At 45.7% G+C, this 26,773-nt stretch overlaps 3 protein-coding genes across 6 annotated transcripts in view; 1 reads left to right on the plus strand and 2 right to left on the minus strand.

Moving 5' to 3' along the window:
• ADAM19 (ADAM metallopeptidase domain 19) overlaps nt 1-6,980 on the minus strand; it is a 32,290-nt gene extending 25,310 nt beyond the window's left edge. For both annotated transcript variants that reach the window (XM_066196881.1, XM_066196879.1), the window contains exons 1-3: nt 6,905-6,980; nt 6,565-6,644; nt 3,455-3,525 (exon numbers count right to left, since the gene is read on the minus strand). In XM_066196881.1, coding sequence (XP_066052978.1) covers nt 3,455-3,525; nt 6,565-6,644; nt 6,905-6,965 — 212 coding nt within the window. In that variant the 5' untranslated portion in view covers nt 6,966-6,980. The remainder of the gene's footprint in view (nt 1-3,454; nt 3,526-6,564; nt 6,645-6,904) is intronic.
• A 4,401-nt stretch (nt 6,981-11,381) lies between these two features.
• On the minus strand, nt 11,382-19,309 carry SOX30 (SRY-box transcription factor 30). Its single transcript, XM_066197093.1, has 5 exons — nt 18,615-19,309; nt 17,164-17,403; nt 15,721-15,894; nt 14,091-14,565; nt 11,382-12,183 (listed from the first exon to the last, which is right to left on the minus strand). The coding sequence occupies exons 1-5, from the start codon at nt 19,222-19,224 to the stop codon at nt 11,814-11,816; spliced, it is 1,869 nt and encodes a 622-aa protein (XP_066053190.1). The 5' UTR covers nt 19,225-19,309; the 3' UTR covers nt 11,382-11,813.
• Nucleotides 19,310-19,617: 308 nt separating this feature from the next.
• THG1L (tRNA-histidine guanylyltransferase 1 like) lies at nt 19,618-24,205 on the plus strand. Of its 3 annotated transcripts, XM_066197094.1 has the most exons (6): nt 19,618-19,802; nt 20,574-20,750; nt 21,189-21,358; nt 22,040-22,128; nt 22,733-22,840; nt 23,416-24,205. In XM_066197094.1, exons 1-6 carry the CDS (start codon nt 19,618-19,620, stop codon nt 23,575-23,577), a joined length of 891 nt encoding a protein of 296 aa, XP_066053191.1. In that variant the 3' UTR covers nt 23,578-24,205. The 3 variants fall into 3 exon arrangements, with proteins under 3 accessions (XP_066053191.1, XP_066053193.1, XP_066053192.1); XM_066197096.1 differs by lacking the exon at nt 19,618-19,802 and having other exon boundaries at nt 20,601-20,745; nt 21,279-21,358; XM_066197095.1 differs by lacking the exon at nt 19,618-19,802 and having other exon boundaries at nt 20,666-20,750; nt 21,193-21,358.
• The last annotated feature ends 2,568 nt before the right edge of the window (nt 24,206-26,773 follow it).

The following is a 26,773-nucleotide window of genomic DNA, read 5'->3' on the forward strand; positions in this document are numbered from 1 at the left end:
TGGCAGCTGAGAGGGCCTTTCCCAAGTCTTTTCTTGAGAAGAAGGAAGAGGAAGAGAAGAGAAAGAGTCTTTTTGCTCCCTTTCCTTCACTGAGAAGACAAATTCCATGCAGGTTTCTGCTGTGCAAATGGGAGCTCTCCCCTTCACTAAGAAAAGGCTCACACCAGGCAGTGCTGCCACACACATTGAGAGGCTCTCATCCTGTCCCTGCTTGGCTCAAAGCTGCTTTTTATTAACAAATGCAAATGGCTTTTTAAAAAAAAGTCACTTTTCATCCAAGGTTTGCAACTCAGATTCTTCCGCTCCTAAGCCCCAGCCAAATTTAAAGCTGCTTTATAGGCAACTCTCCATATATTTTTGTTTGTGCAGCTTTGAGCTTTCCAATCCCACAGCTGCAGGACATGGATTTGAGTCATTTAAAACAAGCCAGAGTCGTTTGAGCGATATATTTTGTCATTATAGTGAAATGTTAGTGTGTCATGAACTCTGAAACTCCAGTGTGCTCCTGACTTCTTATCAAATTCCTGGACAGGAAATAATGCAACATTATGTTAACTGCTAATGCAATAATGGTATTCACAGCTATATGAAGCCCAAATGCAGATGTGTGATGGGCTTATTACAAAACACTGGGTTGGGTACAGCTCTGAAGAGAGATACGCAATCATTTCTGTGTTTCACCTCTGTGGATGAACACAGTGTCCTTTTCATATGGAATATGAAACTGGATGGTGTAAACATTTCTTCCACATACTGAAACTAGAATGTTTCTTCCAAAGTTAGTGCATCCCTACCAAAGCACAGATTATGACAATTGCCCCTCTTTTCAAAGCAATTTTACCAGGAAGAGAGTGGAGAATGTGCAATAAGGCTGCCTCATCCACCAAGAACATCACCTGAGGCAGTCTCAGTGGCTTGGCATATCTCCTTTCTAGTTTTGGGAACCACGGGGTAAATCGTATCCCAACCAAACCCAAATTATGCCAATCATTTCATGCTTTCCTTGAATGATGGGAGCCTGGGATGCGGATCCAAGAGTAAAATGTGGGTCAGGTGGGTGCATTCACCTCCCCGTGCTGAGCCCAGGGACAGAGGGGGAGCACAGCACCCACCTCAGCAGCAAATCCGGTTTCCAATGGCTCCTCTAAACTGGAGCAATTAAATGGCCCAGTACTCTGAGGCTTATTTTAGTTAAAAAAAAAAAGCCTCAAGTACCTTCCTTGAAGTTGCAGTTCTCTTATGCCCATTTTGATGCAAATCTGCACCTGGTGCTTGAGGGGACACTTCCCACTTGGGGGACATCACTTCCTCTCCTGCTGCCCAGGCAACAGACTCTTCCCAGAAGAAGTTCTGGATGCTGCAGCTACTCAGCACCCCAAACCTCCTCCAGAACCTCAGCTTCCCCTGTAAGACAAACAAGAGCAGTGATGAGCTCCTGGGTGCTGTGGAGCAGCCCCAGGCTGGGAATGTGAGGGGCCAGGCTGGGCTCTGCCTTGCCACACTCTTCACCAAGGAGAAGAGGTTTGCCTCCACTTAAAAGTGCTCTGTGGATGCTGGTAAATACACAGGGCTCCCAGGGACTTCATCATTCCTCTTTCAATTTAAGTCTCCAAACTACTTCAACACTTTGACAAGTCTCTGAGAAGTGGAACCTTTCCATTTACTGCATTTGGGGATTGCACCATCACCTTTCTTGAGCAAGGACCTGAGGTCTGGCAAGACTCCTCACATGGAGCACTGCTATCTATGAATCACCTGCATTTTCCACAGAGAATAAAAATTAAAAGTTCCAAACCAGTTGCTTTATTTCATCAGCACTTGTACAGGAGATCCATCCTGCAGTGGAAGTGGATACACACATCCAAGCCCGTGTGTATACATCTCAATGAATGAAAATGTATTTCAGGAAATAAACACAATAGGAACCTTCTATTATTATAACCCTGTTTACTAACACCAGCAAAGGGTTTTTCTGTGCTGGAAATAGAAAATCCTGTGAGCACCTGGAGCTTACATCACTGTGCTTGGAGCTCAGCAAAGACCCTTTCTCTGGCCAGCTTCTGCTGTGCCAGAAATATTCACCTTTGCATAGCAACTGCAGAGTCAGCAAGGCCTGGCAGTCCTGGAAGGAGACCCCCAGCAGCATCGGGGGTTGTGCTGCTTCCAGGCTCAGTTCAGACCTGGCACAGTACCACTGTCATCAGCAGCAGCTATTCCTCCAGACAGAACTGCCTTGGCAGTGCTCATGGTGCTTGGTCTTACTTTCCCAGCTAAAACATGCTAAAAACACTGAATTTAGAGCTGTTTCTGTTTAGTTCTATACAGGTGCATGACTGCCTGTGAAAAGCATCCAGTTTTTGCAGCACTGGAACTCTCAGTAGCTTTTGTGACCTTTTACAGAAAACCCCTCACAGGAGGTATTCATCTTCCATCAGCCATCACATTGCAGGTTTTACTGCACACAGTGACAAAAATAATCTGTTTTTCCTCCAAAATACCCTGAATATCATTTAGGTTTATGCACTGCCATCAGAACTATTAAGATCTTCACTCTTTCAGGAGGAAAGCTGAGCCCTCCATCTCTGTGGTTGGGATGTCCATAAAATACATTTAAAATATAAGCAGGGTCATTATTCCGAGGTTATTATTCCTCCTGATTCTAGCAGACAAACATTTGGTTGCATTCCCATAGATAAATCTTCAAACCCATTCAAAAATAAATAAAAACACCAACAGTGCAAGTGGACTGCTGAGCAAAGACAAGCTTCTTGCAGCTAAATTCCCAGCTGCTATTCCACTACTGGAAACTAATGTACTCACAGGGCAGAGGGGCTCTGGGGTGGCCTCCAGACAAGAATCCTTTTCCCTACCTTAATCTCCTGCAGCTTCAGCTGAATTCAATATGCATCACACCCTATGACAGCACACAGTATTGCTCTCACATGCCCGAGAGGAGGCTGCATTTCAGTTAATGCAAAAACAATTTCTCAGTCTGCTTTAGCATGAAGGGCACTAATGGAATTGAAACTGCCAGATCATTTCTCCTAGGAAGAAGAGCAGGACCTCTTTGGACCACAGCAAATGCAATCCTCATTAAAGTCACACTGACTCGAAAGCACTGAGCCATTTGGTAAATAGGGAGCTTCATATCAGCAACATTTTCCAGTTAATGTAGGAAGAATTATGATACAAAAATAAGTTTACACACTGGGGGCCAGGTCACCATCTGTTTTTTTGGTTTTTTTTTTTTGCTGACAAAGCTCTGCTATAGTGTGCTGTTTGACTGATTAACATCTGAGGGGACTCGGAATAACCTTGAAATCCAGTGAAGGACTTCCACATCCTGTCTTTATCAAAACCCTGTTGAAGTCAGTGGAGGTTTTCCTGTTGATCTCACTATAGTCATTATTAATTATTTAAGTGGGATCACAGTGCCGGGCACAAGCACACTTACCTATTTTTCTCCAGTTCCAAGACAAGTTCCTGACCTTCTGCCTTTACTGTAACTTCAGCTCGGGGTGGATGCTGCGTTCAGGAGAGAGGGTGCCTGTTACTCATACATCATAATTATGAACACAACCACAAACACAAACTGGAAATTGCAGCTGACCTTAAACAACCCCTTGTCTTCCTCCTATTTCAGACCTGGAGTGATGGGGAAGGGAATGGATGCACCACGGTGGCTGCCAGCTCCAGGCACGCTGCTGCATCCCACAGCACAGCCGTGCAGAGCCAGGAAAGCAGTGCAGGCATCTGCTGGGATGCTGTACCTGGGCTAGAGACACCACCTGGTGTCTTAGGAGGAATAAAGTGCTCAGGAGAGGCAACAAGTCCTGGTGCTGGAGTGCTTGGAGGTGCAGTTGGGTGGGAAGAGCCCCCTGCTTTTCCCTCTGCTGTAGGTTGTGCTCAACACAACATCACAGGACAGCCCAGCTTGCCCCAGAGGTTGAAGAGTCAAATATCTGAGCTAGTTAACCAAAGCTTCCTTTGTTGTCACAGCAGAAAGACATTTTTAGGAGCCTGTTTCAGGAGGAGAGGAATCACACCTCTTCCAGAGATTTTCACCTCATTCCTTTACTCACAAAAAGTGCCAGTAAAAGGCAGGGAACAAACAGGGACCTTCAGACTCCAGCCATTGCACAGAGAGTATTTCAGGCCTCCCCTGGGCCTGCTGGTTTGAACAGAACACACCCCAATTTCTCAGTGCTATGGCAAATGCGTACACTAACCCCAACATTAAAAAAAAAAACAAACATTCCAGAGACGTAAAGCATAGAATAAGGTTTTTAGAGGAGCAACTAGAAGAAGCTCTGAAGTCTTCAGTTTTACCTCCCTCAAAGCAGAACCACTACCTAAAGTCAGCTTGGGGTTTCCAAGTCTGAATGCTTTCTTGTAGAGAAAATGGATGAACAAATTCCCCAGAAGCTCATATTAATATAACAATGCACTTAATTCAGCTGGAAGAAAAAAAAATCATGAGAGTTGCTGAAATTATTAACCCATACTATTTTCTAAATCATTGTTGGAGGAGACTTTGCAGGACAGAACACTGAAAGTGAAAGAAAGCAAGGCTGACTGAATGAGATGTTCTGTCAGCCCAGAGATACGCTCACTTGCCATTTCAGCAAATACAAATATCTCTTTTCATCAGCTCCCTGCCCATATTCTGGATTTTGCTCATCCTTCCTTCAGTTTCCAGGACATGGCATTAGGCCCACGCAGATGATGCAAAACAAGTTAATACATTTAGGATATACAAAAAAAAAAAGGATAATTGCAAGATGCAGAGCTTCTTTTACTAAATCAAGGTGCTCAGTTCATCTCAGGGGAGGTCTGTGCTTCACTCACTAACATGAAAGCAGTGTAAGGTTCCCTTGCCCACAGCTGAGGGTCTCCATCACCATAAAATCTCTTCACAAAGGTTGTGCAAACATCATTATTACTAATATCACCCTCCCTTCTCCTTCAGTAATCCCACTGCTTCAGTCCATCAATTGCTGTGTAAATGAAATATCTCAGCTGTATATAAGCTTTGCTAACTTTCATTTCAGAGCCAATGGGAACTTGCCTGAAACAAACCAAGTGCGACCCCTGAGACCCAGCAAATTTATACAAGGGGAAATGCTCTCCAGATGTATTTGCATCACCATCAATAACAGAACCAAAACTCGCAGGCAGTATAGCAAGGGCAGTTTAAAAATAATTGAGATCATGAGAGAGTCATGGTAGGGTTTTTGTGTGTAATTCATATTACACACAATGATAAGTTTTAGAAAGTCTCATCATACAGAAAAAAAACAATAATAAATTCCCAAATAATACCACTATATTCAAGAAAAACTGCATGTGTCCATAATGCTGAGCTTCCCCTTTTTTTTGGCTCACAATGTCAAAAATACCCTACCACAAAACTGCAATTACTTCTTGATTGCAACAACACCAAGCCTGGGAAGCTGAACAAAACCCTGTGGTTTGTGTTTGATGTTGTCTGAACCTCAGTGATTGTCAGAGTCTGGAGACTGTGGACACATCCCTTCATCCCGCCATGGAACAGCAGCAGGGGTGAGATCTGTATTAACACACAGTGTCTGAGACACAGCCAAACCCACCTGAGCTGCTGGTTGGCTTTTCTTACCTAGTGAAGCACCCTCACAGCTGGGAGTCACAGAACCAGAGAATAGTTTGGGCTGGAAGGGATCTTAAAGATCATCTTGTTCCATCCTCATGCCATTGGGCTGGAACACCTTCCACTAGGAAAGATGGCTCCAAGCCCCATCCAGCCTGGCCTTGCCCACATCCCGGGATGGTCTATCCACAGCTTCTGTGGGCAGCCTCTCCCAGCACCTCACAGTCAGAAATTTCTGCCAAATATCTAATCTAAACCTGCCCTTTTTCAGCTTTAAGCCATTGTCCCTTATTCTGTCACTCCACACCCTTGTAAAAAGTCCCTCTCCAGCTCTCTCATAGCTCTTTCAGGTATTGAAAGGTGCTACAAGGTCTTTCCAGAGAGTTCTCCAGGATGAACAACCCCAACTCTCTCAGTCTGTCCTCACAGGAGAAGTGTTACAGCTCTTGGAGCATCTTCACTGCCCTGGCCTGGCCTGGCTCCAACAGGTGGATATTTTTTCTGTTCTGGGGATCCCAGACACAGCACTGTAAGTGAGGTCTCACCTGACCAGAGTAAAGGGTCAGAATCCTCTCCCTTGACCTGCTGGTGACTCATTCTGATGCTGTCCAGAACACAGACGGCTTTCTGGGCTTATCCTACAGCAGATCCTTCTATCCAGCTGCTCCCCCAATGCCACCGATTGTATGGCCCCGCTGCCCTTCCACAGACACGGATCAGGTAGATACAGATCGAGGCTTTAAGGCACGGCACAGGGCAGGGAGAATGGATTCCCAGATGCACCAGCCAGCTCACACAGCCGCTCCTGCCATCTGCAGGAGCTACGGCAGCTCCTTGCTCATCCCCGCAGCTTAACCCCAAAAGGCGCATCGCCAGGTGCTCTGCTACCCGCGAAATCCTCCCTCCCCCGCAAACAAAACGGAAACCAAGAGACCTACCTTGGGGCTGCCGGGGCCACCTGGGGCTGCCCAGCGCGGCACCACCACCTCGGGCTGGAGCCGCACCTCAGCGGCCGCGGCTGCGGAGACAAGAGGAGCGGCTCAGCATCCCCGGCCCCTCCGCACCCCGGGGTCCGGCAGCACGAAGCCGGAGCGGGAGAAGAGAGGGAGCTCATCGCTGGTTGTACGAAAAGCAGAAAGACCCCCGAACCCACCCAGCCATCCTCTCACCCACCCTCCCTCCCTCCCCCGGCGCTCCCGCAGCCGGAGCTCTGGCGCGGGGCTGTCGCGTAGCCCCGGGCCGGGTTCCCCGCACTCAGACCGGGCATTCCGCACTCACGGGGCGGCGGCCGCAGCAGCAGCGAGATGGCGATGCCGCAGAGCAGCCCCCGGCCCCGCATGGCTCCGGCCAGGGACCGCTCCCCCTATAGCCGTCCCTATAGCCGCCGCCGCCGCCCTATAAACCCGCCCGGCGCCGCTTGTCCCCTCCCACCACGCCACGGCTCCGCGTCCACCCCGCAGCCCCCTCCTCTCTTCTTGTCCCTCCGAAGAGCCCGGGCTGCTCCCGGTGGTCCAGCGGCTCTGCCCTGCGGTGCGGGCTGCGCTGGGCTCGGTCCCCCCGGAGCCTGAGCACCTCCCGGGGGCTCCCTCTGCAAAACCTCCCCTCCAGCGCCTTCGCCAGCACGGAAATCCATTGTGCTTCCAAAGCTAGGAAAAAGGGGAGAGCTGAGGGAAGGAAGGAGCTCAAGAGTTGTTTATTTGTTTGCTATCTTTATGTGCAGTCTTATCATAGTTGATCCAATGGTTCCAGAGACATCCTAAATTTCTCCGTTCCTGGGAAATACAGTACTCCTGGACAGCTGAAGGGGTACAGGATAGATTTTTATGTGCCTGTGTAAAAGGGCAGAAGCAAAAGGATGTTCACTGCCTCTCTTCCCTTACGGTCGATGGGAAGGACTCGGGAACATCCACAGCTCCTATTCCCAGCGCTGCCCTTCAGGGATATCCCGTCACCGCCACGAGGCTCCCAAAGGAGCATCCCTGTCTTCTCCTGCATCCTACAGGGCTGAGCCAAGGCCTGAAGCCCACACATCATCTCTTTGCTGGATCTCTGCCCTTCAGGGAGCTGAGTATCAGGGGAACTGCATGACCGTGTCTCACTGCTGAATTAGTGACGTCGGGGTCACACCAGGACAGGAGAGCCCAAATTAGTGGTGCCACGCTGAGGTGACCAGCTGCAAACACTGGGGGTCTCCATGGTGCTGTAGGAGCTCCTGGCACACACTGAGCCCACAGAAAGCACCTGCCCTCCCTGTGTCACTGTGTGACTCCCAGCCAGCTCAAATTTAGTCCCCCTCACGGCTGCAAGGGTTGGCTGATATGGATTTTTATGGGGTCAGCCCCGAGTGGCAGGAAGAGCCATTACTTCTTAGCCACGCTCTTCAGTCAGACATTGATCTGCATTATCCGTCCAACCCTTTCCATTCATCTCTAGGCTTAAAGTGTCTGTGTAGGTGAACCACCAGGGAAATGAGAAATGGGGAGAATTTGCATGTGGATGGGTTTTCAGAGTGTGTAAGTACATCAGGCTGGTAGGAAGTGAATACTCCCTTCAAAATAAAGGTTTGCCAGATTACAGAAATGATTTTGTCTCTTGCCCAGGGGATTATTTCTGCTATTGAAAACTCTAAACTCTTTTGTACTGAAGGTCTCTGCAGGCTCCTGCCAGGGCTGCCCAAAGGAAATGTGACTGTATTTGCAGATACCATTTTGGTTTATATCTCACATATGTCCTTTGTCCCCCAACACTTCAGATACTGAATCCCTCTGACCTTGTGAAAGTTATTTTATTCCTGATATCACCTTGGCAGAGGAAAGCCAGGCACTGTAGGGACACCTAGAGGGAAAAATCAGGGTGAGAGGGCTATAACTGACATTTTAGCTGACCCACAGGGAGGTCACAAATTTTCATGGCACAACTTCTTGTTCTGAAGAGCAAAAAATACCGGGGCAAAATTTTAGCTCTTTTCTAATCATATGGAATATCCTGAAGGGAAATCTTAGTTGGGCTTTTTTTTTTTTTTTTCCCCTGTGAATTCCCCTACTTATTTATAGCTGCCTGTAATATAGAAGAAAACAATGGCACTATTGTGCATGTCTATATTATAAATAAGTAAAAATGCAAGCCAAATTTAGACATGAATTTAGTTACTCTGCTTTCATCCCTGCATAAAATTTCTGCCTACTCAAAGGGAAAAAAAAACAAAAAACAAACCCACTTTGATAAGGAACATGTATGCTTGAACTAAAAGATTGTCACAAATCTTCTCAGTACAACAAATCTTCACAGGGACTGCTCCATATATTTCTCTAAAAGAAGATCAGCTCAAAAAAGCACAAAATGGAATAAAACAAGCCTTATTTTAAGATTATTAAAACATGTAGGCCAACAGCTATCTGCTTGTTTTTGTTTTCAGCGTTCAAGTATCATAAAAATAAAAGATGTGCAATATTTGCATTTGTTATGTAGTGATATTTTTACCTTTGGATCTCGGTAATATGAGAACAGATATCTCACTTTAAAACCACCAGAAAGTCCCTGTATAAAAATATTATGACAGGCTGTGCAGTGATTATTTATAGGTTAATCGATGTATACATATATATGAGATATATCATTTACATTACTGAGACACTGTTGCATAGAAAAGCTCAGGGTGTTTTAGCCTTATTAGCAGTGCTCAGGTGCTGTAATGCTGCTTCTGACACAGGGTGAGGCAGATCCTGTCCTGCACCCACCTCTTCAAAAGCTCTTCCTGAAGTCAGTGGGACATTTGCTGGATTTCACAGAACAAGGCCAGACTTACGGTGATCTAAGAATTAACACAGGCTCAGACTCATTTCCTCCAGGATCCAAACTGCCTGATTAGGAGTATCAGCCAGGAATTTCACGTCTGCTCTGTTCCCTCATCTGTTACATCCCCCGTGGCCAAGGCATGGAGCAGCAGCCTCTGCAGCCCCTGGAGCAAGGGTCCCTCACAGGGCTCGACAATGAGGTGCTTCAGCCTCCCCGGGGCAAAGCTGATGACTCTGCAGAGCTTTGCAGAGAGGGTTCTGCACTTGCTCGGCAATTTTCAAGATGATTTAATGCAATTGTTGTTAGCTGGAGAACAAAAGATGACCATTCTCCCTTTATGTTTATAGTAAATCTGGAATTAGGCACCTAGAAAGAAATGGACCTAGGGAGAGGAAAATGCCTGTTCAAGAAACAGACTTGAGCAGAGAATGACTGAGATGTGTATCAGAGCTCAGTAATATTTCACTGGAATTCTCTCTTAGGAAAGGCTGTGGAACAAAGTGCCCTAAGAAGACTCCTGCTGATACTGAAGGAAACGTTACCCGGAATCAAAGTCTTAGCAGGAGAAGGGAGAGGACTGTCCTGCCTAAGCTCTGCCTCACAGACACTCTCACTGAAGAGAGAAATGTTACCACTTTGGCTGACTTGAGGGGAATGTGAAATCTCCCATTTTACAGAACATTCTTCTGCTTCAGATCATTTGAAATGATCAAAGGAAGGAGGAGTCTGTGAATCGTGAAGGAAACTGGAGACTGAAGAATTAACTCCTTTATCCAGTGTCTTAACAGTTGAGAGCAGCTTCAGCTGACTAAGAATATTCTGTTTAGCTTGGCTTTTCCACCACCCATGTCGGACAGCAGGAATATTTGGAAGGGCCCTGGAGCAGCTGTCCTGCCAAAGAGGGAAAAGTGCTGTAAGATGATCAGGAGCTGGACATGGGCTTGTCCCAATGTGCTGATGGCAAAAGGGTGTCAAAGCACTCCCTGTGCTTCTTTTTAAGGGTGGGTCACTGCTACCACTTTCTGCTATGACTTTTGCTTCATTCCTACAGGCAAGTGAACTTGAAGATGATTCTACCTGCAGACACATCTTTTTAACTCTATTTCCACATGTGAAATACTTGTAATCCTCTCTGTGCTGCCTGCAAACTTCTCCAACACCACAGTGATTATACTGAAATAGTTAATTCTAATAAGAGAAGGGAAACAGGCATAATAGCACAAGGGCTTTTAATAACATCCAGTCCATAAAACTGTCCAGTAATTTTGGAGAAGAAAGTTGTCTCTGTAAATGGACAGCAGTGATGCACTGGGAAGTGTCTTTAGACTTTTAGAGTAGCAGGAAGAAAACAAAGTTTGTACAGAAAACCTTCATCTGTTTTTCAAACTGAGAAGGACACAAGGTGGTTTTTAGTTTCGATTACAGTAAACAGTAAGAAAGAAAATAATTATAAGAGAGTAGAACATGTCTCCATTACCCTCTGCACTGCCATGAAGGCTTGCAGGAGGGCACAGTCACCAAGGCATTGGCCCTGCCTTGAAGTGGCCTGCACTGGCCACTTCAAACATTTCACAAGTGACACTACAGATACTCGGCACTTCAGGAACCTGCTTTAAGGCAAAGTTTGTGGGTGAGCTGAAAATTATCTACAAATGGGCACTAAACACCTCTTCTATCGTGTTTTCTCGGCTGGAGGGCTGCCAGACATGCTGAGGGGCGATGCAGAGGAAGTCAGGTTTGAGTGGGTTGTTTAACTTTCATTTCTGTTGTAGACAAGACAGGAGAGCTTTCAAGAGAGCTGAGCTGAGGGCTGGCTGCAGTGACACAGGCCTGCAGACACAGATCCCTAACAACCCCTCCAGGACATCAGCTCTAGCTGGGAGGGGGGTCAGATCACCCTCCCATGTAGTTTCCCATTAGTATGTCCAGGATGTGTTAAACCAGTCTTCCCTTTATCTGGGCTGAGTAGAATTAATCACAACAGTTGTGTGCCATTCTAGATGCTGGTGCATTGAAATATGTCTGACATCCTACTCCACAGGGTATAAAAAGAAAGATGGGAGAAGAGAGAAGTTAGATCTAGAGAATAATCTCACAAACAGCTGTTTTATACCCCGAAATACTTGTGGAGGAATTTGTATGTTTGGCCACATACATTCCTATAGGCCAGATCAGCTTTCAGTGAGAATTTAGAAATGAACAGGCATTTTCTGCTATTTATAAGACTTTCCTCTTATCCAAACAGCTCATCAGACTCCTCAAAATGACCTCTGCAAATGACTAAAGCTACCTGGGTTTCCCATTGAACACACCGTCTAGAAAAGGTGGTGTTGAGGAAAACATTTATTTCCCATTCTATAATATTTCTCTGGATTATAATACGTTTTAAAAATTACAATACTTGAAAAAACTTCACTTCTTCTTCCTCATCACTGTCAGTTACATTGACAATGTAAGTGCCGGAGGGAGTAGATGGGGGGGATGTCAAAACCTCCTCTACCACTTCCACGCCCAGCTGTGGCAGGGGGCTCAGAACTGGCTCCTCAATGCAGGTGCCCTGACAGGACACAATCTCAGGGCCCCCACAGACACACTGGTTCTCTTGCAGCCTCTCCTCTGAGTACGCCCTGAAACGATAGTCTTCATCCAGAGTGGAAAATATCACCTCCTGCTTCTGGTTCCTCTCCTCATTAAAGCCAAAGCACTGAGGCACTGAGCTGGAGAAATTCCCGTAGCCAAAGGGAGCTCTGAGTGGGAATGAGCTGCAAGGGAAGAGATTCGAGGTTGGCTTTCAGAAATGCAGGGCTGCACAAAGACACTGATGTTCTGTGCTACTCAGCTTATCCCGCTTCTTAAACCATACAAATTTAAAATTATGCCTAATTTCAGCACTAGGGCCATAACAAAAGTCATTCAGATTCCATTTCTGTGCATAAGCATCTCTTCAACCTCAGGCACACGAGGTTGCTCAGAGAACAAACATAAACCCCAATGTATTTATCAATCAAATAATACCATGGATAAACCAGCATGCAGTGAGCTAACCAATATACTCAGATTAGTCAAAAAAGTCAATTTGTGTAATTTCTGTATGCCAAAAATTTGTGACAGACGTGGGGTAAAACACTCTTATTTATAATTTTTAGTGAGTTCTTGCATCTGTTACACTGTTATCAAACAGGACAGAGAATCCTTGTGCCCAGTATGTGGTTCTCAATGTTAATATTTAAAGAACTCACAGTGATAAATTTTTAAAAAGTAACCACATAGTGAATTGCAGGAAGTTACTACATCAAATGGAACTGTATTCCTCCAGTGGCAGACGCTTGAATTTTTATTCTGATGCAGAATGACACAGGGATTGTAATTTTCAGTGTTTTAGAGATATTTACTACATTGTGAAGAAAACAAAATATGCAAAGAAGTAATAGAGCTCTACATGCGGGCATTGTGAAGACATTGCTACAATACCTACTGAGGCTTCAAGGGGACCATTCCTCATTCCAAACTAATATTTAAATTTTTAGTGCATATATCTGCACTTTCAGTTCAGAAATCATGACTCTTGTATGCAAGAAATTAGTTTATAGGACAGAGGACTTATAAATCAATGCATTAGAAAAACCCTGGCATTAGCAAAGCTGGCAGCCTTCTGAAGTCCACTAATGTGTAAAATCAGAACAGTATTTTATGCTACAAGAACCCTCTTCTCTCTCAGAGGCCTCACAAAACTGTTTCATGTCAGACACCAAGCCTTAGCAATGATCATTTTTAGCAATTTTGGGAATAAGTGTCCTGTGTTTCCTTAAAGGACCTCAAAAATAGAGATTTCTTGTACCGCACTTATCTGAAGTTCTTCTGAGTTTGATGGGTCATCACTAGCCCTAATTATAGACCAGGTGCCAAAGGAACACATTGGTTGCTGCTACTAGTGAGAATAAGCAGTGTATAAACACTGGCAAAATTTAAGTCTAATAACTGCAATAATTTGTTAGGTTTGCTAGTGCACAGTCATGAAAGAAAACTGATGCCGTGTAAAGAATAACTGGTATATAACATCAGATAACTGGTATTTGAGCTGCCCACCTGCCCCAGGACACTGGTGTTGTTTGTGCATGCTCAGCCCAGCAAATACCCAAGGATACTACACGCGTTACCTTGGAAATTCTTTGATTAGGGACTTTGATTCTTTGATTTGATTGACTGATAAGGAAGAACTAGGAGTTACTACTTACACAAGAGTTCTGCACACACTTCCCACCAGACTGGGTTTCAGAAATATCACCACTTACGGCAACCATAGTGCACCCAGGAGGCATCTCCAGGACACACCCACTTTAATTCTATCTGACCATTTTCAAAGTATATTTACATTATCTCTACCTAATGCTCTTCTGCTAAAATCAACTGCACTTAGACCCATAAAGTGGAAAGAAGATATTTCTGTTTTCCATGGCCTTGGGGGTGGCAATTACTGCAATAGTTCTATGGAGCCTTCAGTAACTGAGCACATATTACGAGCAACCTGAGGCCAGGGGATCCCACCGCACAACAGCTACACGAAGCTAAGAGCTTCTTTCCCTCTGAATGCTCCACCTGCTGTCTGCAAGTCAAAAGACTCTCTGCCTTTCAGCATTTTTTCTTACTGGTACTGAAATGGTTTCATTACCTTGAAGGGAAACAGCGAGGTCCAGGTACAAAGGAAGGGTGGCAAAATGGAAACTGAGGAGCTCCTCCAAACAGACTGGCTGGTTGTCCAACGGGAGCAGACACACAGGCAAGTGTGGGAATGAAAGGGGTAGCCTGGGGAAGGGCTATGCCTCTAGGAAAAACAGAGATCCCAGGGATCTCACTGTTAGAGACAGAAAACCTGCCACTAGTGCTGCTGATGTTACTCGGGTTTCTGCTGCTGAAGCTCACAGCGAAAACAGGTGCAGGTCTCTTCAGGGGGAAATTGAGCCCAGGTGATACAAAAGCTTCTGTCTGAGCAGGTTCAGCAAATTGCTGTGAAAAAACAGAGCACAGGGGCAGGGTAGGAACTGCAACAGCCAGTGATGTGGTGCTTGCAGCCGTGGTCTGGAAAAGAGTCATGGGCCCAGCGTGTTGGATGGAAGAAGCCGGCAGATGGATGGCGGCAGACTCACCTTCAGGAAACAAAACAGTTATTTATCAGACATGAACACAGAGTTCTGATAAAACAGGGTCAGAGCAAGCCAAAGCATTTCTGGGTACAGACAGAGTAATTCCCCCTGAAACATTTTCCTGCAACTCATGTCATACTACCTAATGTGATACCATTCTGAGAGATGGGTTTGGAGCCCACACATTAAAGCTTTGTTCAGAGAACGGGGTGGAAGGAAGTGGCTAATGAGGGTTTGTTGGACGGGTGAGGCTGTGTCTTGTCCTAGTAAGGCCTCACAATAGGTTGGAGTATCCCTTCAGCTCAGAAGACCTCACAAGTGTACTGATGTGAAGTAACCCAAATTTGGAACAAATCTGTGTGTTGAGGTGCCTAGAACACCCTAATCTCCAATATATTTCCTTATTTCATCAATGAATGTACCCCCTAGGCAATTTTACTTTGAAAAGTTTTGCAGAGCACAAACTTCAGTGTACACTTTCAAATCACACCTCATCAACAGGGCTGCCTTTATAGGGAAAGATTTGAAAACACATTGCATAGAAATTTTCAAAAAACACTAACTCAGAACTTTACCAGAACAAAGCTGAGTAGTCTTTTGTTTTAGTACCTCCAAGTACTATCACACAGCATAGTCAGGCATTTCATTTTCCTGTCTCATTGCAAAGAAAGCAGCCCTTTCTAGGATGCTTAAAGAGGAAAATCCCATTGCCTGGATCTGAGCTATTTGCTGTTGAAATCCACTGGCCATGCACTGACAGAGCCAGAGCTCTTTCTCTAAGGAATATGCAGACCAGCTCTTACACTGGTCTGGGGGCTCTCACTATTTCACTGCCAGTGTGGACTTTTTTGTAAAAATAACGATCCTGACAGGGTATCTGTGAGGTGGAGACCAAATAAGGGAGAGAAGCAGCTGTAGCTTAACATCTTAAGCAGAAAGGAAGTGTTGGTAAATTACCACAGCTTCTCTGGGCAACTTGTTCCAGGGCCTCACCACCCTCACAGCAAAGTTTCTCCCCAACATCTATTCTAAAACTACTTTTTTTCAGTTTGAAGCCATTTCCCCTTGCCCTGTCACTACGTGCTCTTGTAAATACAAAACTCTTACTGAAAGAGGTAAATTCTGAATTTTAAAAATAATTCACTACTGAAAACTCACAGACTGGACGTCCAACACTGTTCTTAACATTGGAGTTGACGAAAGAGCAAGTAGGTGATGAGAAGGGAAGGGTGCCAGCTGGATTTGTAGTGATGGTACTCTGGGAAGTGCCCAGAAATGCAGCAGAGTGAGCTGGTGGAGAACACTTCTTTTTGTTTGGCTGATAAACCCAACCTGTCAGAGACAAAAAAAAAGATGCAGACATCCAATATTTTGGATGGTTTCATTATTTGTCTAAAGCTATGTTATCTGTGCTTTGGAAGGAGCTGATAAGACAAGTCCAAAACCTGCTCCTTTAGGCAATGGCAATGCTCCACTTGTTTTGGTGAGCTGGAAATGGGGGGGTTTTACTGGAGATGGAAATGAAATAGAAATATTTGGGTACTGTTTAGAAGTTACCAAGTAGTAGCTGCTTGTGAGATGAAGAAATACCAGACACTGGGGAGTGATGTGGCCCAGCTGAGGAAACTACACTAAGGAGGCAGGCTTTCAGTGTGGAGGAAAACCACAAATGTTCAAAATGTGGTCTTTCCTCATTGTTTCCTCAACCCCTTAAGTCTCACATCTATCTGCAGGTTACAAGACATAACAGAAAATACAACCCACTGGGAGCCCTGGATAGATTTTGGAAGATCACGTTTGCCTTTGCCTGACAACATTAACCAAACACTAACAGATAAAAGAATATATTATGAATTTACACTGAGCTGCTTGGTTTCTTACACAGGTTAACTCTTAATGCAACTTTAAAGAAACACCTTTTTTTTTTTTTTTTTCTTTTTTTGAAAGATGCAAGGAGAGAGGGAGAGTGATGCTCTTTTCCTTGTTTATGACAGATTAGGCAGGATCATGAACAAGCAGCATTACAACAACAGAGAGAGAAAAGATCACAACACCTGGTATCTCAACAGCTTTTTAAAAGTGTTCAAAGTACTTATGCTCCATTATCTTCTGAATAAATGAATTAGTCAAGGGTACAAATTTTAACACTTGACAAAGGGCAGAGAAACATTTCCCACACCATTATGTGGGAACCTCAAGTCTACATGTTGAAGAATCCCACAGAATACAATGTTGTTTGTGCCTCCTGTAACATTTCCCTTTCCTGCTTTTAAGGAATGGATGCATGTGTCACCACAGGCCATCTGGGCAGCTGTTTCTGGAGCAAGGAAACTGCTGCAGCAGGCCATGTTCACAACAAACTCACTCTCTGGCCATTAAACTATGAAAGCATTCAGAAGAGCTGATGTAGCTGCAGTGTTCTAAGCACCAGCATTCTGGATGCTTTAAAAAATTCATAGTTTCAAGCCACACAGAATGATTGAGTGCTTGAAATATCTGTACTTTTTTGTCTATCTCTATGAATTGCTATAATGCAAGAGACGGATTTTCCAAAAAGCCCTGCACTTCTAAAGCATTCAGGTAAATAACTAAGATGTTTACCAGGAAATTCTTCACTGTGCCTCAGTTTTATTCGGTTCGCTTCCTCGTAATATGGCTGCTTCTGCTCTTCAGTGAGTCTGCTCCACTCCGTGCCCAGATGAACACTGATCTCTGCGTTGTTGGCACCTGGGTGGGCTTTGGCCACAGCACCCCTGTGGATCCTGGCCCACACCATGAATGCATTCATGGGACGCTTCACACGGCCATTTTTGGTCTTGCTGAATGGAGTGTCTGGCATCCCTGTGCAACAAGGCAAGGAGACATCATCACCTTCCAGGGAATACAGCAGGTCACATTCAGTATTACACACAGAGGAGATTTGGCAACAGCATCACCAGAGCTTTGGAACAGATGAAACTCAGTGCACATTTGGAGAGCAGTTCCTACAACATCCTCCACTGCCCTCCACTGAGTCACGGCACAAGGAATCAAGTGACCTGGCTTTTGTTATGAAGAAAGAAAGAAAGACAGAAAGACAGAAAGACAGAAAGACAGAAAGACAGAAAGACAGAAAGAAAGAAAGAAAGAAAGAAAGAAAGAAAGAGACACTGCCAACACACTAGTTTGGATTTCCGTTGGCTTGTTTTCTTATGAATTTATAAACTAATCATTGCACAGCACAGACCACACTGCTGCAAATTTATTATCACCACCAAAACTATGTAACCAAAGCCCTAAGGATGCAAGGATTTGGACTAAGGATGGTGAGGCTGCTTAGTCCCACACCTGTGCAGTCCCTGCCTTCTCAACCACGGTTGTTGCTGTTTTGGGTATCTGCTTGGGGTTTGTTGAGTTGGGGTTTTTTATATATATGTTTAGTTGGAGGAACCTGTGATCCCAAAGGATTGTTACATGACACCTGGGTTTCGGCTCTTTGTAAACACAGGCTGCATTTAAATTGAGCTGGCAACATGATGAATCCACAGGCCCCATAAAATTGAACCCTGAGCAAGCAATTTCCTCCTGGAAAAGGTTTAGAAATTAACTCTATCACATCACTTATAAAGGGAAAAAGTCTTTAAGACCTTACTTAAGTAATTAATTTTGAACGTCTAGATATCTAAAAAGAAAAAAGCTTCTAATATAGAGGTTTCAAAATGCTCTTCATTTATCACGTCCAGATTTTTTCAGAGAGGTATACAAGTACTTTATAGCTTTAAAATCCAAGCAGATTACTGACACTAGAACTGTAATCACAACTCAGTGTAATTCTGAACACTGTCCTAAGGGCTTTCATGCCGACAGTGACCAACGTGACAAAACTGCCTTGATTGGAACGAACCACTACCGAACTCTGTGCTCCCGTGCTTTTGTGTCTTGTGCTGACAAGAGTTGTGCTAAACCCAGCCTACGCACAGGGATGATTTTCTAACGTGACCTTTCCATTTGTGTTCTCCTGCCTGAAAACCTGTCACCTGTGTGCCACTCTGCAAGCTCTCTAACCGTAATACCTGAATCCGAGGGCAGGACGGTGAGGGGAAGGTTTTTTGTTTCGACCTTTGGCCGCTGCAGTAGAGGCTGCAATTGAACCGGCACTTGCTGAACCGGCACTGGAGTCGCATGCATCAGCTGCGAGGGCAGAGGGCCTTGGAGCTGTACGTGGGACGTGGAAGGTAAGGACTGAAACAAGACCGGGATATTCTGATCTTGAGGAGGGCTCCCAAGCTCGCACAGGGCTCCAGCCGGGGCATCGCTGTTCTCCACCTTCACTGGGCGGGCCTCAAAGGCCACGTTGGGTCGCCCCGCTTGGGCGGCAGCTCTGCTCCAGGGCTTATTCCCAGTTTGCCCCAGCACCTTCTTCTCCTCGTTCCGGCGGTCACCGCCGCCCCTTCCATGGTCCTTTTCTCCCTCGACAGCACCCCGAGCCTCCTTCTCAACCGCCGCCGGAGCCGAGATGAACCTGCCATTCTTCGCTGCTCCTTCGCTGTGCCCGGGCCGGCCCGGGTGCTCCTGCACTGGGACGCGCAGCCCTCCGAGGGGGCCCATGACCTCGCTGTGCCTGGGGGCCGAGGCGGGGCTGGCCGGGGCGCGGAAGCGGCAGAGCCTGAGCCTGCGCTCCATCGCTCCGCGGCCGCTCCTCGGCCGCCGCCACCGTTGCGCCAACGCTCCCCGCGGCCCCGCGCCGCCGGCGCACACCGAACCCGCATCCCGCACCAACCGCGGGGCGCGCACCCAGCCCCAGCCCCGCCGGCTCGGCCGCGCTGTCCGCCGGTCCCGCGCCCACCGGTGGGGCCGCCCCGCCCGCCCATCCCGAGCCCGTTGCCGGGCGCGCTCGGACCGAGGCGCCCGGGCCCCCGGCCCCGGCTCCGCGCCCCGCAGCCGCCACGGGCACCGTTGCCGGAGCCGCCCCGCGCTCCGCCCGCCGGCTCCGCCCGCCCTCCGCCGGCACCACCGAGCGCTGCTCCGGGCCGCCCAGAAGGGCTCGGCGCCGCTCTTTCCGCTTCCGCGCCGGTCATGCTGCGCTGCTGCCGGGCGGGCGCGTCCATCGCTGCCCGCTGCGCCCCCGGCTCCCTGCGCGGCCTCCGCGCCCCCGCCATGGCCAAGAGCAAGTTCGAGTACGTGCGGGACTTCGAGGCGGACGACACGGTCCTGCCCAACTGCTGGATCGTGGTGCGGCTGGACGGCCGCAACTTCCACAGGTGCGGGCGGGGCCGGGCCGGGCTCTGCGGGGACCCGGCGGGGGTGGGCTGAGAGCGCCGTGCCCAGGGCAGGGTCCTGGCGGTGCCCGGGTCGCTGGGATGTTCCTGTCCGGCCTGTGTGAGTCCTGCAGGTGCGGGGTTAGAGATCCTCGTGTCCCCCGCTCGGCCTCTCCAGGGCACGGCATTCCACCGGGATTTTGTTTTCACGGGCGGCTGCAGAGCCGGTGGTAGGGAATGGTCCCAGTGCCTTGGATGTGCTGAGAATGGACAGCAGCTGCTCTACAGGGATGTGTATTGGTGTTTGGAGTCAGTGTCTGTGTGGGATTCGCCTTCCCTCGGCATAAATTCCCTCGGCTGGTAAATAACGCAGGTTCTCTCTGGGATATTATCTCTGGTTTTGGTAAAGCTCTTGAGTTTTGACAAGTTTATTGATAATGTTGCCTTTATTGGACTGAATATTAAAGACACCCTGTGAGAAAGGGAGTTTACAGAAAGTAGTATCTGTTATCCATTTCCGTTTAAAGTACATAAACCAGTTGCTTTGAAAGACTGGTTAGGGTCATATACTGGTGGGAAAGAGAATGGGTTGTCCAGAGTGAATAATGAGGATTTTTGTTCCTGCTTTTCATACCTGGTGAGAGTTCTTTTGTCAGTGTTGACAGGATACTGGAAATCAATATTCACATTTAAGCAAATATGAGGAAAATGAATGGGTTAGCATTTTTTAGTAGCTTTTGGAGGTATTCTTATGCAACTGTTTTTGCTTTGAAGGTTTTCTGAGCAGCATGAATTCAAAAAGCCAAATGATGACCGTGCTCTCCAGCTGATGACCAAGTGTGCCCAGACAGTGATGCAAGAACTGGAGGATATTGCTATTGCTTATGGACAGAGTGATGAATATAGTTTTGTTTTCAAAAAGAAGAGCAAGTGGTTTAAAAGAAGAGCAAGGTAACAGCTGGTTTGATACTGAAGTGAACTTGTTTTTAACATCTCCTTATAATTCTTCTTCAGATAACCTACACACACAGGTTAGGAGGAGGGCTGGTGCTTGCACTGCAGTTAGTTCAGGTTTTTCATGTGGATTCTTTACATGTGATCTTTTAGGAAAATATGTTCAATAATACAGAGCTTGTAAAAAAGTTATATGAACAACTTATTGCATAAACAATCAAAACATTATAAACAGACATTCTTTTAAGAAAATGTTACAGTTCTCAGTACCTCTGTTGTTCAAAAGTCTCTGTGCCATTCCTCATCTGTTTGGCCATTATTTAAGAAGTGCTGCTCTCCACTAGAGTTATCACTACTGATACCTCAGATAACCACAGATGTATAATCACACTCGTGTATTTTTTTTCTTTTTTTCTCTTGTTCTGTGTTTGCAAGTAAGTTCATGACTCATGTGGTCTCCCAGTTTTCCTCAAGTTACGTGTTCTATTGGAATGATTACTTTAAGGACCAGCAGCTTCTGTACCCACCTGGATTTGATGGACGAATTGTGTTGTATCCCAGCAACCAGAATTTGAAGGACTACCTCAGCTGGAGGCAAGCAGATTGTAAGTGTTCCTAGAAAAGAGAGATTTGTGCAGTTGAGTTGACTTCCTCTGAACAGAAATGTCTCTTCTGCCAGTGTATTTGTATATACAGTTGCTAGTGAATGAACAGCAGGTAGGGTGGTAGTTTTCAATAACATGACTTGTTCTGGACTGAAATTTGGAGTGTTCAGGCTACAACTAAATTTATTGCATCCTGAGAGTGAGTTCAGCACAAGAAATATTAGAACTGCTAATAAAATTAAGACATTAATTTTGGTGTTCAGGGTTGGCTTAGCCGAGATAATCTTCTTTAATGAAGAGATGTGAATATTCAAATTCACAGCAGGTAGTTATCAAAAGTGCTGAATATTCCATGTTAGAACAGACCACTGAATTTGTCTCTAGACCTTTGTCATTATCTAATCACTATTGTCAAATGAAAATAGTTTACTTTATACATAAACACCCTTCAGCCTCTGCTGTGCCCTTTTCACTTATGAAATCTGGCTTCTAGTCATGATATGCAGTACCTTAAAAATGTATTATAAACATTGTATTTTCTTTAGAAACTGATTATATTAATTCCCCATTACTCTTGCCTGTTTCTTGGATACAGCTCTGGAAATAAAGCTGTTTTGTCCTAAGTCGTCACTCAGATTTGGTAAATAATTGTCCTCACACTCATTTCTGTGTTTTCTCTAGGCCATATTAATAACCTTTATAATACAGTGTTCTGGATGCTTGTACAGCGAGGTGGTTTGACACCAGTGCAAGCACAGGAGAGGCTCCGGGTAAGAGTCTGCTGAAGTCGTGGTTTTGTACAGCAAAAATTAAATCATAAGATTTTCAAAATGTCTTGCCTGCCCAGCAGCCTTGGCTTGTCCATTCTTACTGTAATAAGTTTGTGGGTGTAGTCAACAACTTCTTCAACTGCACAGGTATTAATACCACTAGCAAATAATGTAATTTTGGTCAGGTATTAGCAGGGGTTTAAGTTCTTAGTTAGCAATTCCAGAAATCATAGAGATGTCATAAAATGTTCAGTATTCAAACATATGAGGAACAGTGGCAGAATTCAAGTCCTGTTGATTGCCAGTGCCTTCTGTTGTGTTTTGTCTCCTTGTGCAGACTTCAGCAGAACATTCCTATTTTCTCCTGGAATCTGTTGACTGTCTTCCGTTTGTCTTGAAAATGTAGTAAAAACCCTCTCAGTTTTAATACTCACTTGCAGTTGGAATTAATTCCTCTGTTGAGAGAAGCAATTAAACTTTGTGACTTAAAGGTGAAAAACCTTTACAAATGTCTGTCTTGCTTCCAATATTCACCCCTCGTCTACCCTAGAGATACAATTTGTTTCTTTTCTTTAAGAATATTTTTCTTTTCCTTTCCTCTCAGGGAACTTTGGCTGGAGATAAGAACGAAATCTTGTTTTCTGAATTCAACATCAACTACAACAATGAACCGTTGATGTATAGAAAAGGAACTGTCCTAATATGGCAGAAGGTAAAAAACCATATTGCCACTTGCTTTGGGCTCATATTTTAAATAGTTACACTGTGGCAGACAGACTGCACTGGAAGAGCACCATGTGTATCTCCAGTGTATGTCTAGGAATAGATATATTTTAAAATTAACTGTAGTTGCCATATAATTATGTGTAAGATGACTCATTGTTTTGGAGATGTTTTTGAGAACTATTTCTATGAGTATAATATAAAAACCAGTCTCTGAAGTCTGGCTTAGATACAAATTATGACCATTGAGATGAAACATGTATTGGCAGGTGGCAATGTGTGCATCACTGGGACCAGGCCCTTCCCAGGATTAGGTCCCAGTTATGTCCATGGCAAAGGAATTACAAACTTCTGTTCAATAAGGTAGCTCAGCTCATAGTTGGCTTAGTCCTTTTCTGCTTTAAGGTAACTTGAAAATGTTCATTATTCTGCAATTGATTGCATCATTGATTTAGTGGGAGAAATTCCTGTCCTGTGTTTTTTAAATGAAATTCTTTTTTATTAGAATTTTTGAATCCACTCTGGAGTCTTTTATGTCTGCTAATGAGTTGACTGTATTTTCAGGTCAATGAAGTCATCACTAAGAAAATCAAACTGCCAAAGGAAGAAGAAGAAAAAGAAGTGGAAGTGACCCGGACTAAGACTAAAGTTGTTCCCCTGCACTGTGACATCATTGGGGACCAGTTCTGGGAGGAATATCCTGAGATTCTGGCTGAGGATAGTTGATATCTCTGATGAGCATAGCTGGTAGTTTACATTTTGCTCTGCTTGGGTTGTTGGCAAGTAGGGAATACGAATGGTGGCTGGCAGAGTTTCACCTGTAACCCTCTTCAGCAGCTACATTGGGTTTAGCACTGTTGCTGCCTAAAAAGGAGACACTGTGCTGTCTGACACAGAAGGATATGCCCATCTGGAAAGCTAAAATCATGCTGTATTTTGAATGCTAAGAACTCATCATGAATTAAGACTGTTCCTGCCCTGTACATGTGTATTTATAAAAAAAGTATGTGGAAATTTCCTGTACTTCTATAGCATTTAAACAATGAGGTATTTTATTGAACCGCTGAACTGTAAAAAAACCTACAAATTTGAACAGAAAATTATTATTTTGATTTTTGTTTTCAACTGAGATGGACCAGAGATCCAATTGGGATTTAGTATTAAATTTCAAGGCTGGTGTGTTTAGCCAGATGAGTGACAGACTGTTCAGTTGCCTGATGTCTGATTCTTACTGAAATGCAGTGAAGTAGCTCAGCAGTTTTCTATGGTTGATTTTAAAAGTATTTGTCAGATGTACAGGATTTTTATACTTTTTGAAAAACATAAATAATAGCACCTTCCCTGCTGTGTTTTATTATGTGGCCTTTCTCATTCCTGGGACTTGTACTAGTAAATGGTGACAGTTCCAAACAGTGAAGTTAAAAATAAAGATACTGTTGTACAGGCTGGACTTCTCTTAGGACATGAATAGACATCTTGCCTCATATTCCACTCACCTGTCTCCTATTGTGCACAACACAGCATATTAAAAAAAAAAAAAAATACAGCAGAACATTCCAGGTGCCTGCAAAGAGGGAGCCAACAACAATTTGTGCTGCTGTTTTCTGATCTCCCTGGGAATGACAGAGCAGTGCTGCCCATCCATATTTGTTAGAGGGCAGGAAAGAGTGTGTGTTCCCTGCTCTATGCACAGTTCTCTTCTGGTTTAGCTGTCACTTAAGGCCCTTTGCCAAAACTGACCTCTCAGAGCAGAAATACTGCTGCTAATAGATAGGGGCTTGTCCCAGTGTAACTGGAATTTGAGGGAAATAACCTATTTCAGTGTAGAAATACAGCTATTTGGATAGGTGTTTAAATGGCTATTACTACTTCTAACCAAGTTGGTTTCAAAAACATCCCAGAACAGTAACTGGGCCAGTTGTTGCTAACGAAGAGATGGTCAGCAGTTGGGACTGGCCATAAAAATAGAAAGAAAAGATCAAGTGTGACTGAAGAAGATCACAGAACTGAGGTTCCCGTGAATTGCCTTATCAGCCTACTCTGTTTTCCCTTCCTGCGGAAGAACTTAAACATTTAAGGCAATGTGGTTTTGGGGGGCTTTAGGAAAAAAACCAAATCCTGACCAGGTGCTGATGTAAACTTCAACTTTCCAAGTTAGGCAATGAGTCTGTGAGTTTATAATAGCACAGGGCTTCCCCCCTGCTTCTCAGTACTGATTAAATATGTGGAATGAGAGAATCTCTGTTGATTTTAGTTGGTAGAATGGGCTGCATGATTCCTAGGAAGAGGATGTGGCTTGATGGTGAAATAATGATTCAGAATGAATCATTACACCAGTCATTTACCCCGAAGAACTTTTTCTCTCTCTGTTGATTTTTTATCTTCTAACACAAATATAATTTACTTGGCTTTGAAATTCCATGTTAACGCTTGGTGTCTGACTTTGGACATTACATACAAAGCAACTGTTCCAGAACTGGTACCAGGTGGATTTACTCAGCCTGGTAACAGATGAAAGATTAAACAAATAATTTGGCAGCCATTATTTATGTTTGGACAGTATTATATAGGTTTTTTATTTTATATATGACGACTGCCTGATACATTCTACAGTATCTTTATGTATGTATATTGTGTGTGTATATAAAAAATAGGTCTGTGTTAGGTCATCGTGTTTTCTAATTAACTCATAATAATACGGAATAAGTCAGCATAGCTGTTCACATATGGATGCATATTCCCAAGGGTCAAACAGCAGCCTGGTGTTGGTGGCACACACAACACACGGGAATTACTGTAACTGCAGGAGTCCTGTTCTGTGACCCAGTGAAGAAAGAGGTTCCCTCTGAATTTGGTGAACAGCCTGTGGCTGATTTATTGCCGTAACAAGAAGCATTAAAGCTAAGGGAACCCCCTTATGAAACATAAATGGAGGTGGCGAATCATCATAGCAAAACCTATAAAAAAGTGTTTCCTTGCTGTTCCTCAGTGAAGTGACTCTGCCCTGTGTATCCTTTTATGCATTAAACTGCAAATTACATTGCAACTGCCTGTTGCCCGGGGGGATTTCATGGCCTGGGGCAAGGAGGTTTGGTCCCCGATCCAGGGGTGGTCCCCAGAGTGAGCTGCAAGGGGAGAGTTACACCAGTGGGGGGCAACTGAAAATAATCCCAGATTTGTTGGGGTTGGAAGGGACTTGTGGAGATCATCCAGCCCAAGCGCCCTGCCAGGGCAGGGTCACCTGGAGCAGGTTATCCAGGAACGTGTCCGGGTGGGTCTGGGATGTCTCCAGAGAAAGAGACTCCACACCCTCCCGAGGCAGCTGTTCCACTGCTGTGCCACCCTCAACGTAAAGAACCTTTTCCTGGTGTTGAGGTGAAATTCCTTGTATTTTAGCTCACGTGCGCTGCTCCTCGCCCTGTCACCGCGAAGAGTTTGGCACCACCTTTTAGATACCCTCCTCTGAGTCTTTGGGCTAAGCAAGCCGAGCTCCCTCAGTGTCTCTTATAAAAGAGAGATGCTCCAGCCCCTTCATCATCTGTGCGGCCTTTGCCGGACGCTCTCCGGTGCCGGACGCAGCCGGGAGATGTCCGCACTTCCCGCGGGCCCCGCCCGGGCCGCCCCCGCCATGGCGGCCGCCCCGCCCTCAGGCCCGCCCCGCCCTCAGGCCCGCCCCGCCCTCAGGCCCGCCCCGCCCTCAGGCCCGCCCCGCCCTCAGGCCCGCCCCGCCCTCAGGCCCGCCCCGCCCTCAGGCCCGCCCCGCCCTCAGGCCCGCCCCGCCCTCAGGCCCGCCCCGCCCTCAGGCCCGCCCCGCCCTCAGGCCCGCCCCGCCCTCAGGCCCGCCCCGCCCTCAGGCCCGCGGCCTTGCGCGGCAGCGCCCCCTGGCGGCGGCCGTGGGCGGAGCGGCCGCCCGCAGCCCGGC

Source organism: Chamaea fasciata, unplaced genomic scaffold (assembly GCF_029207755.1).
Source record: "Chamaea fasciata isolate MVZ Bird 193981 ecotype frontalis unplaced genomic scaffold, bChaFas1.0.hap1 SCAF_15, whole genome shotgun sequence".
NCBI lineage: Eukaryota > Metazoa > Chordata > Aves > Passeriformes > Sylviidae > Chamaea > Chamaea fasciata.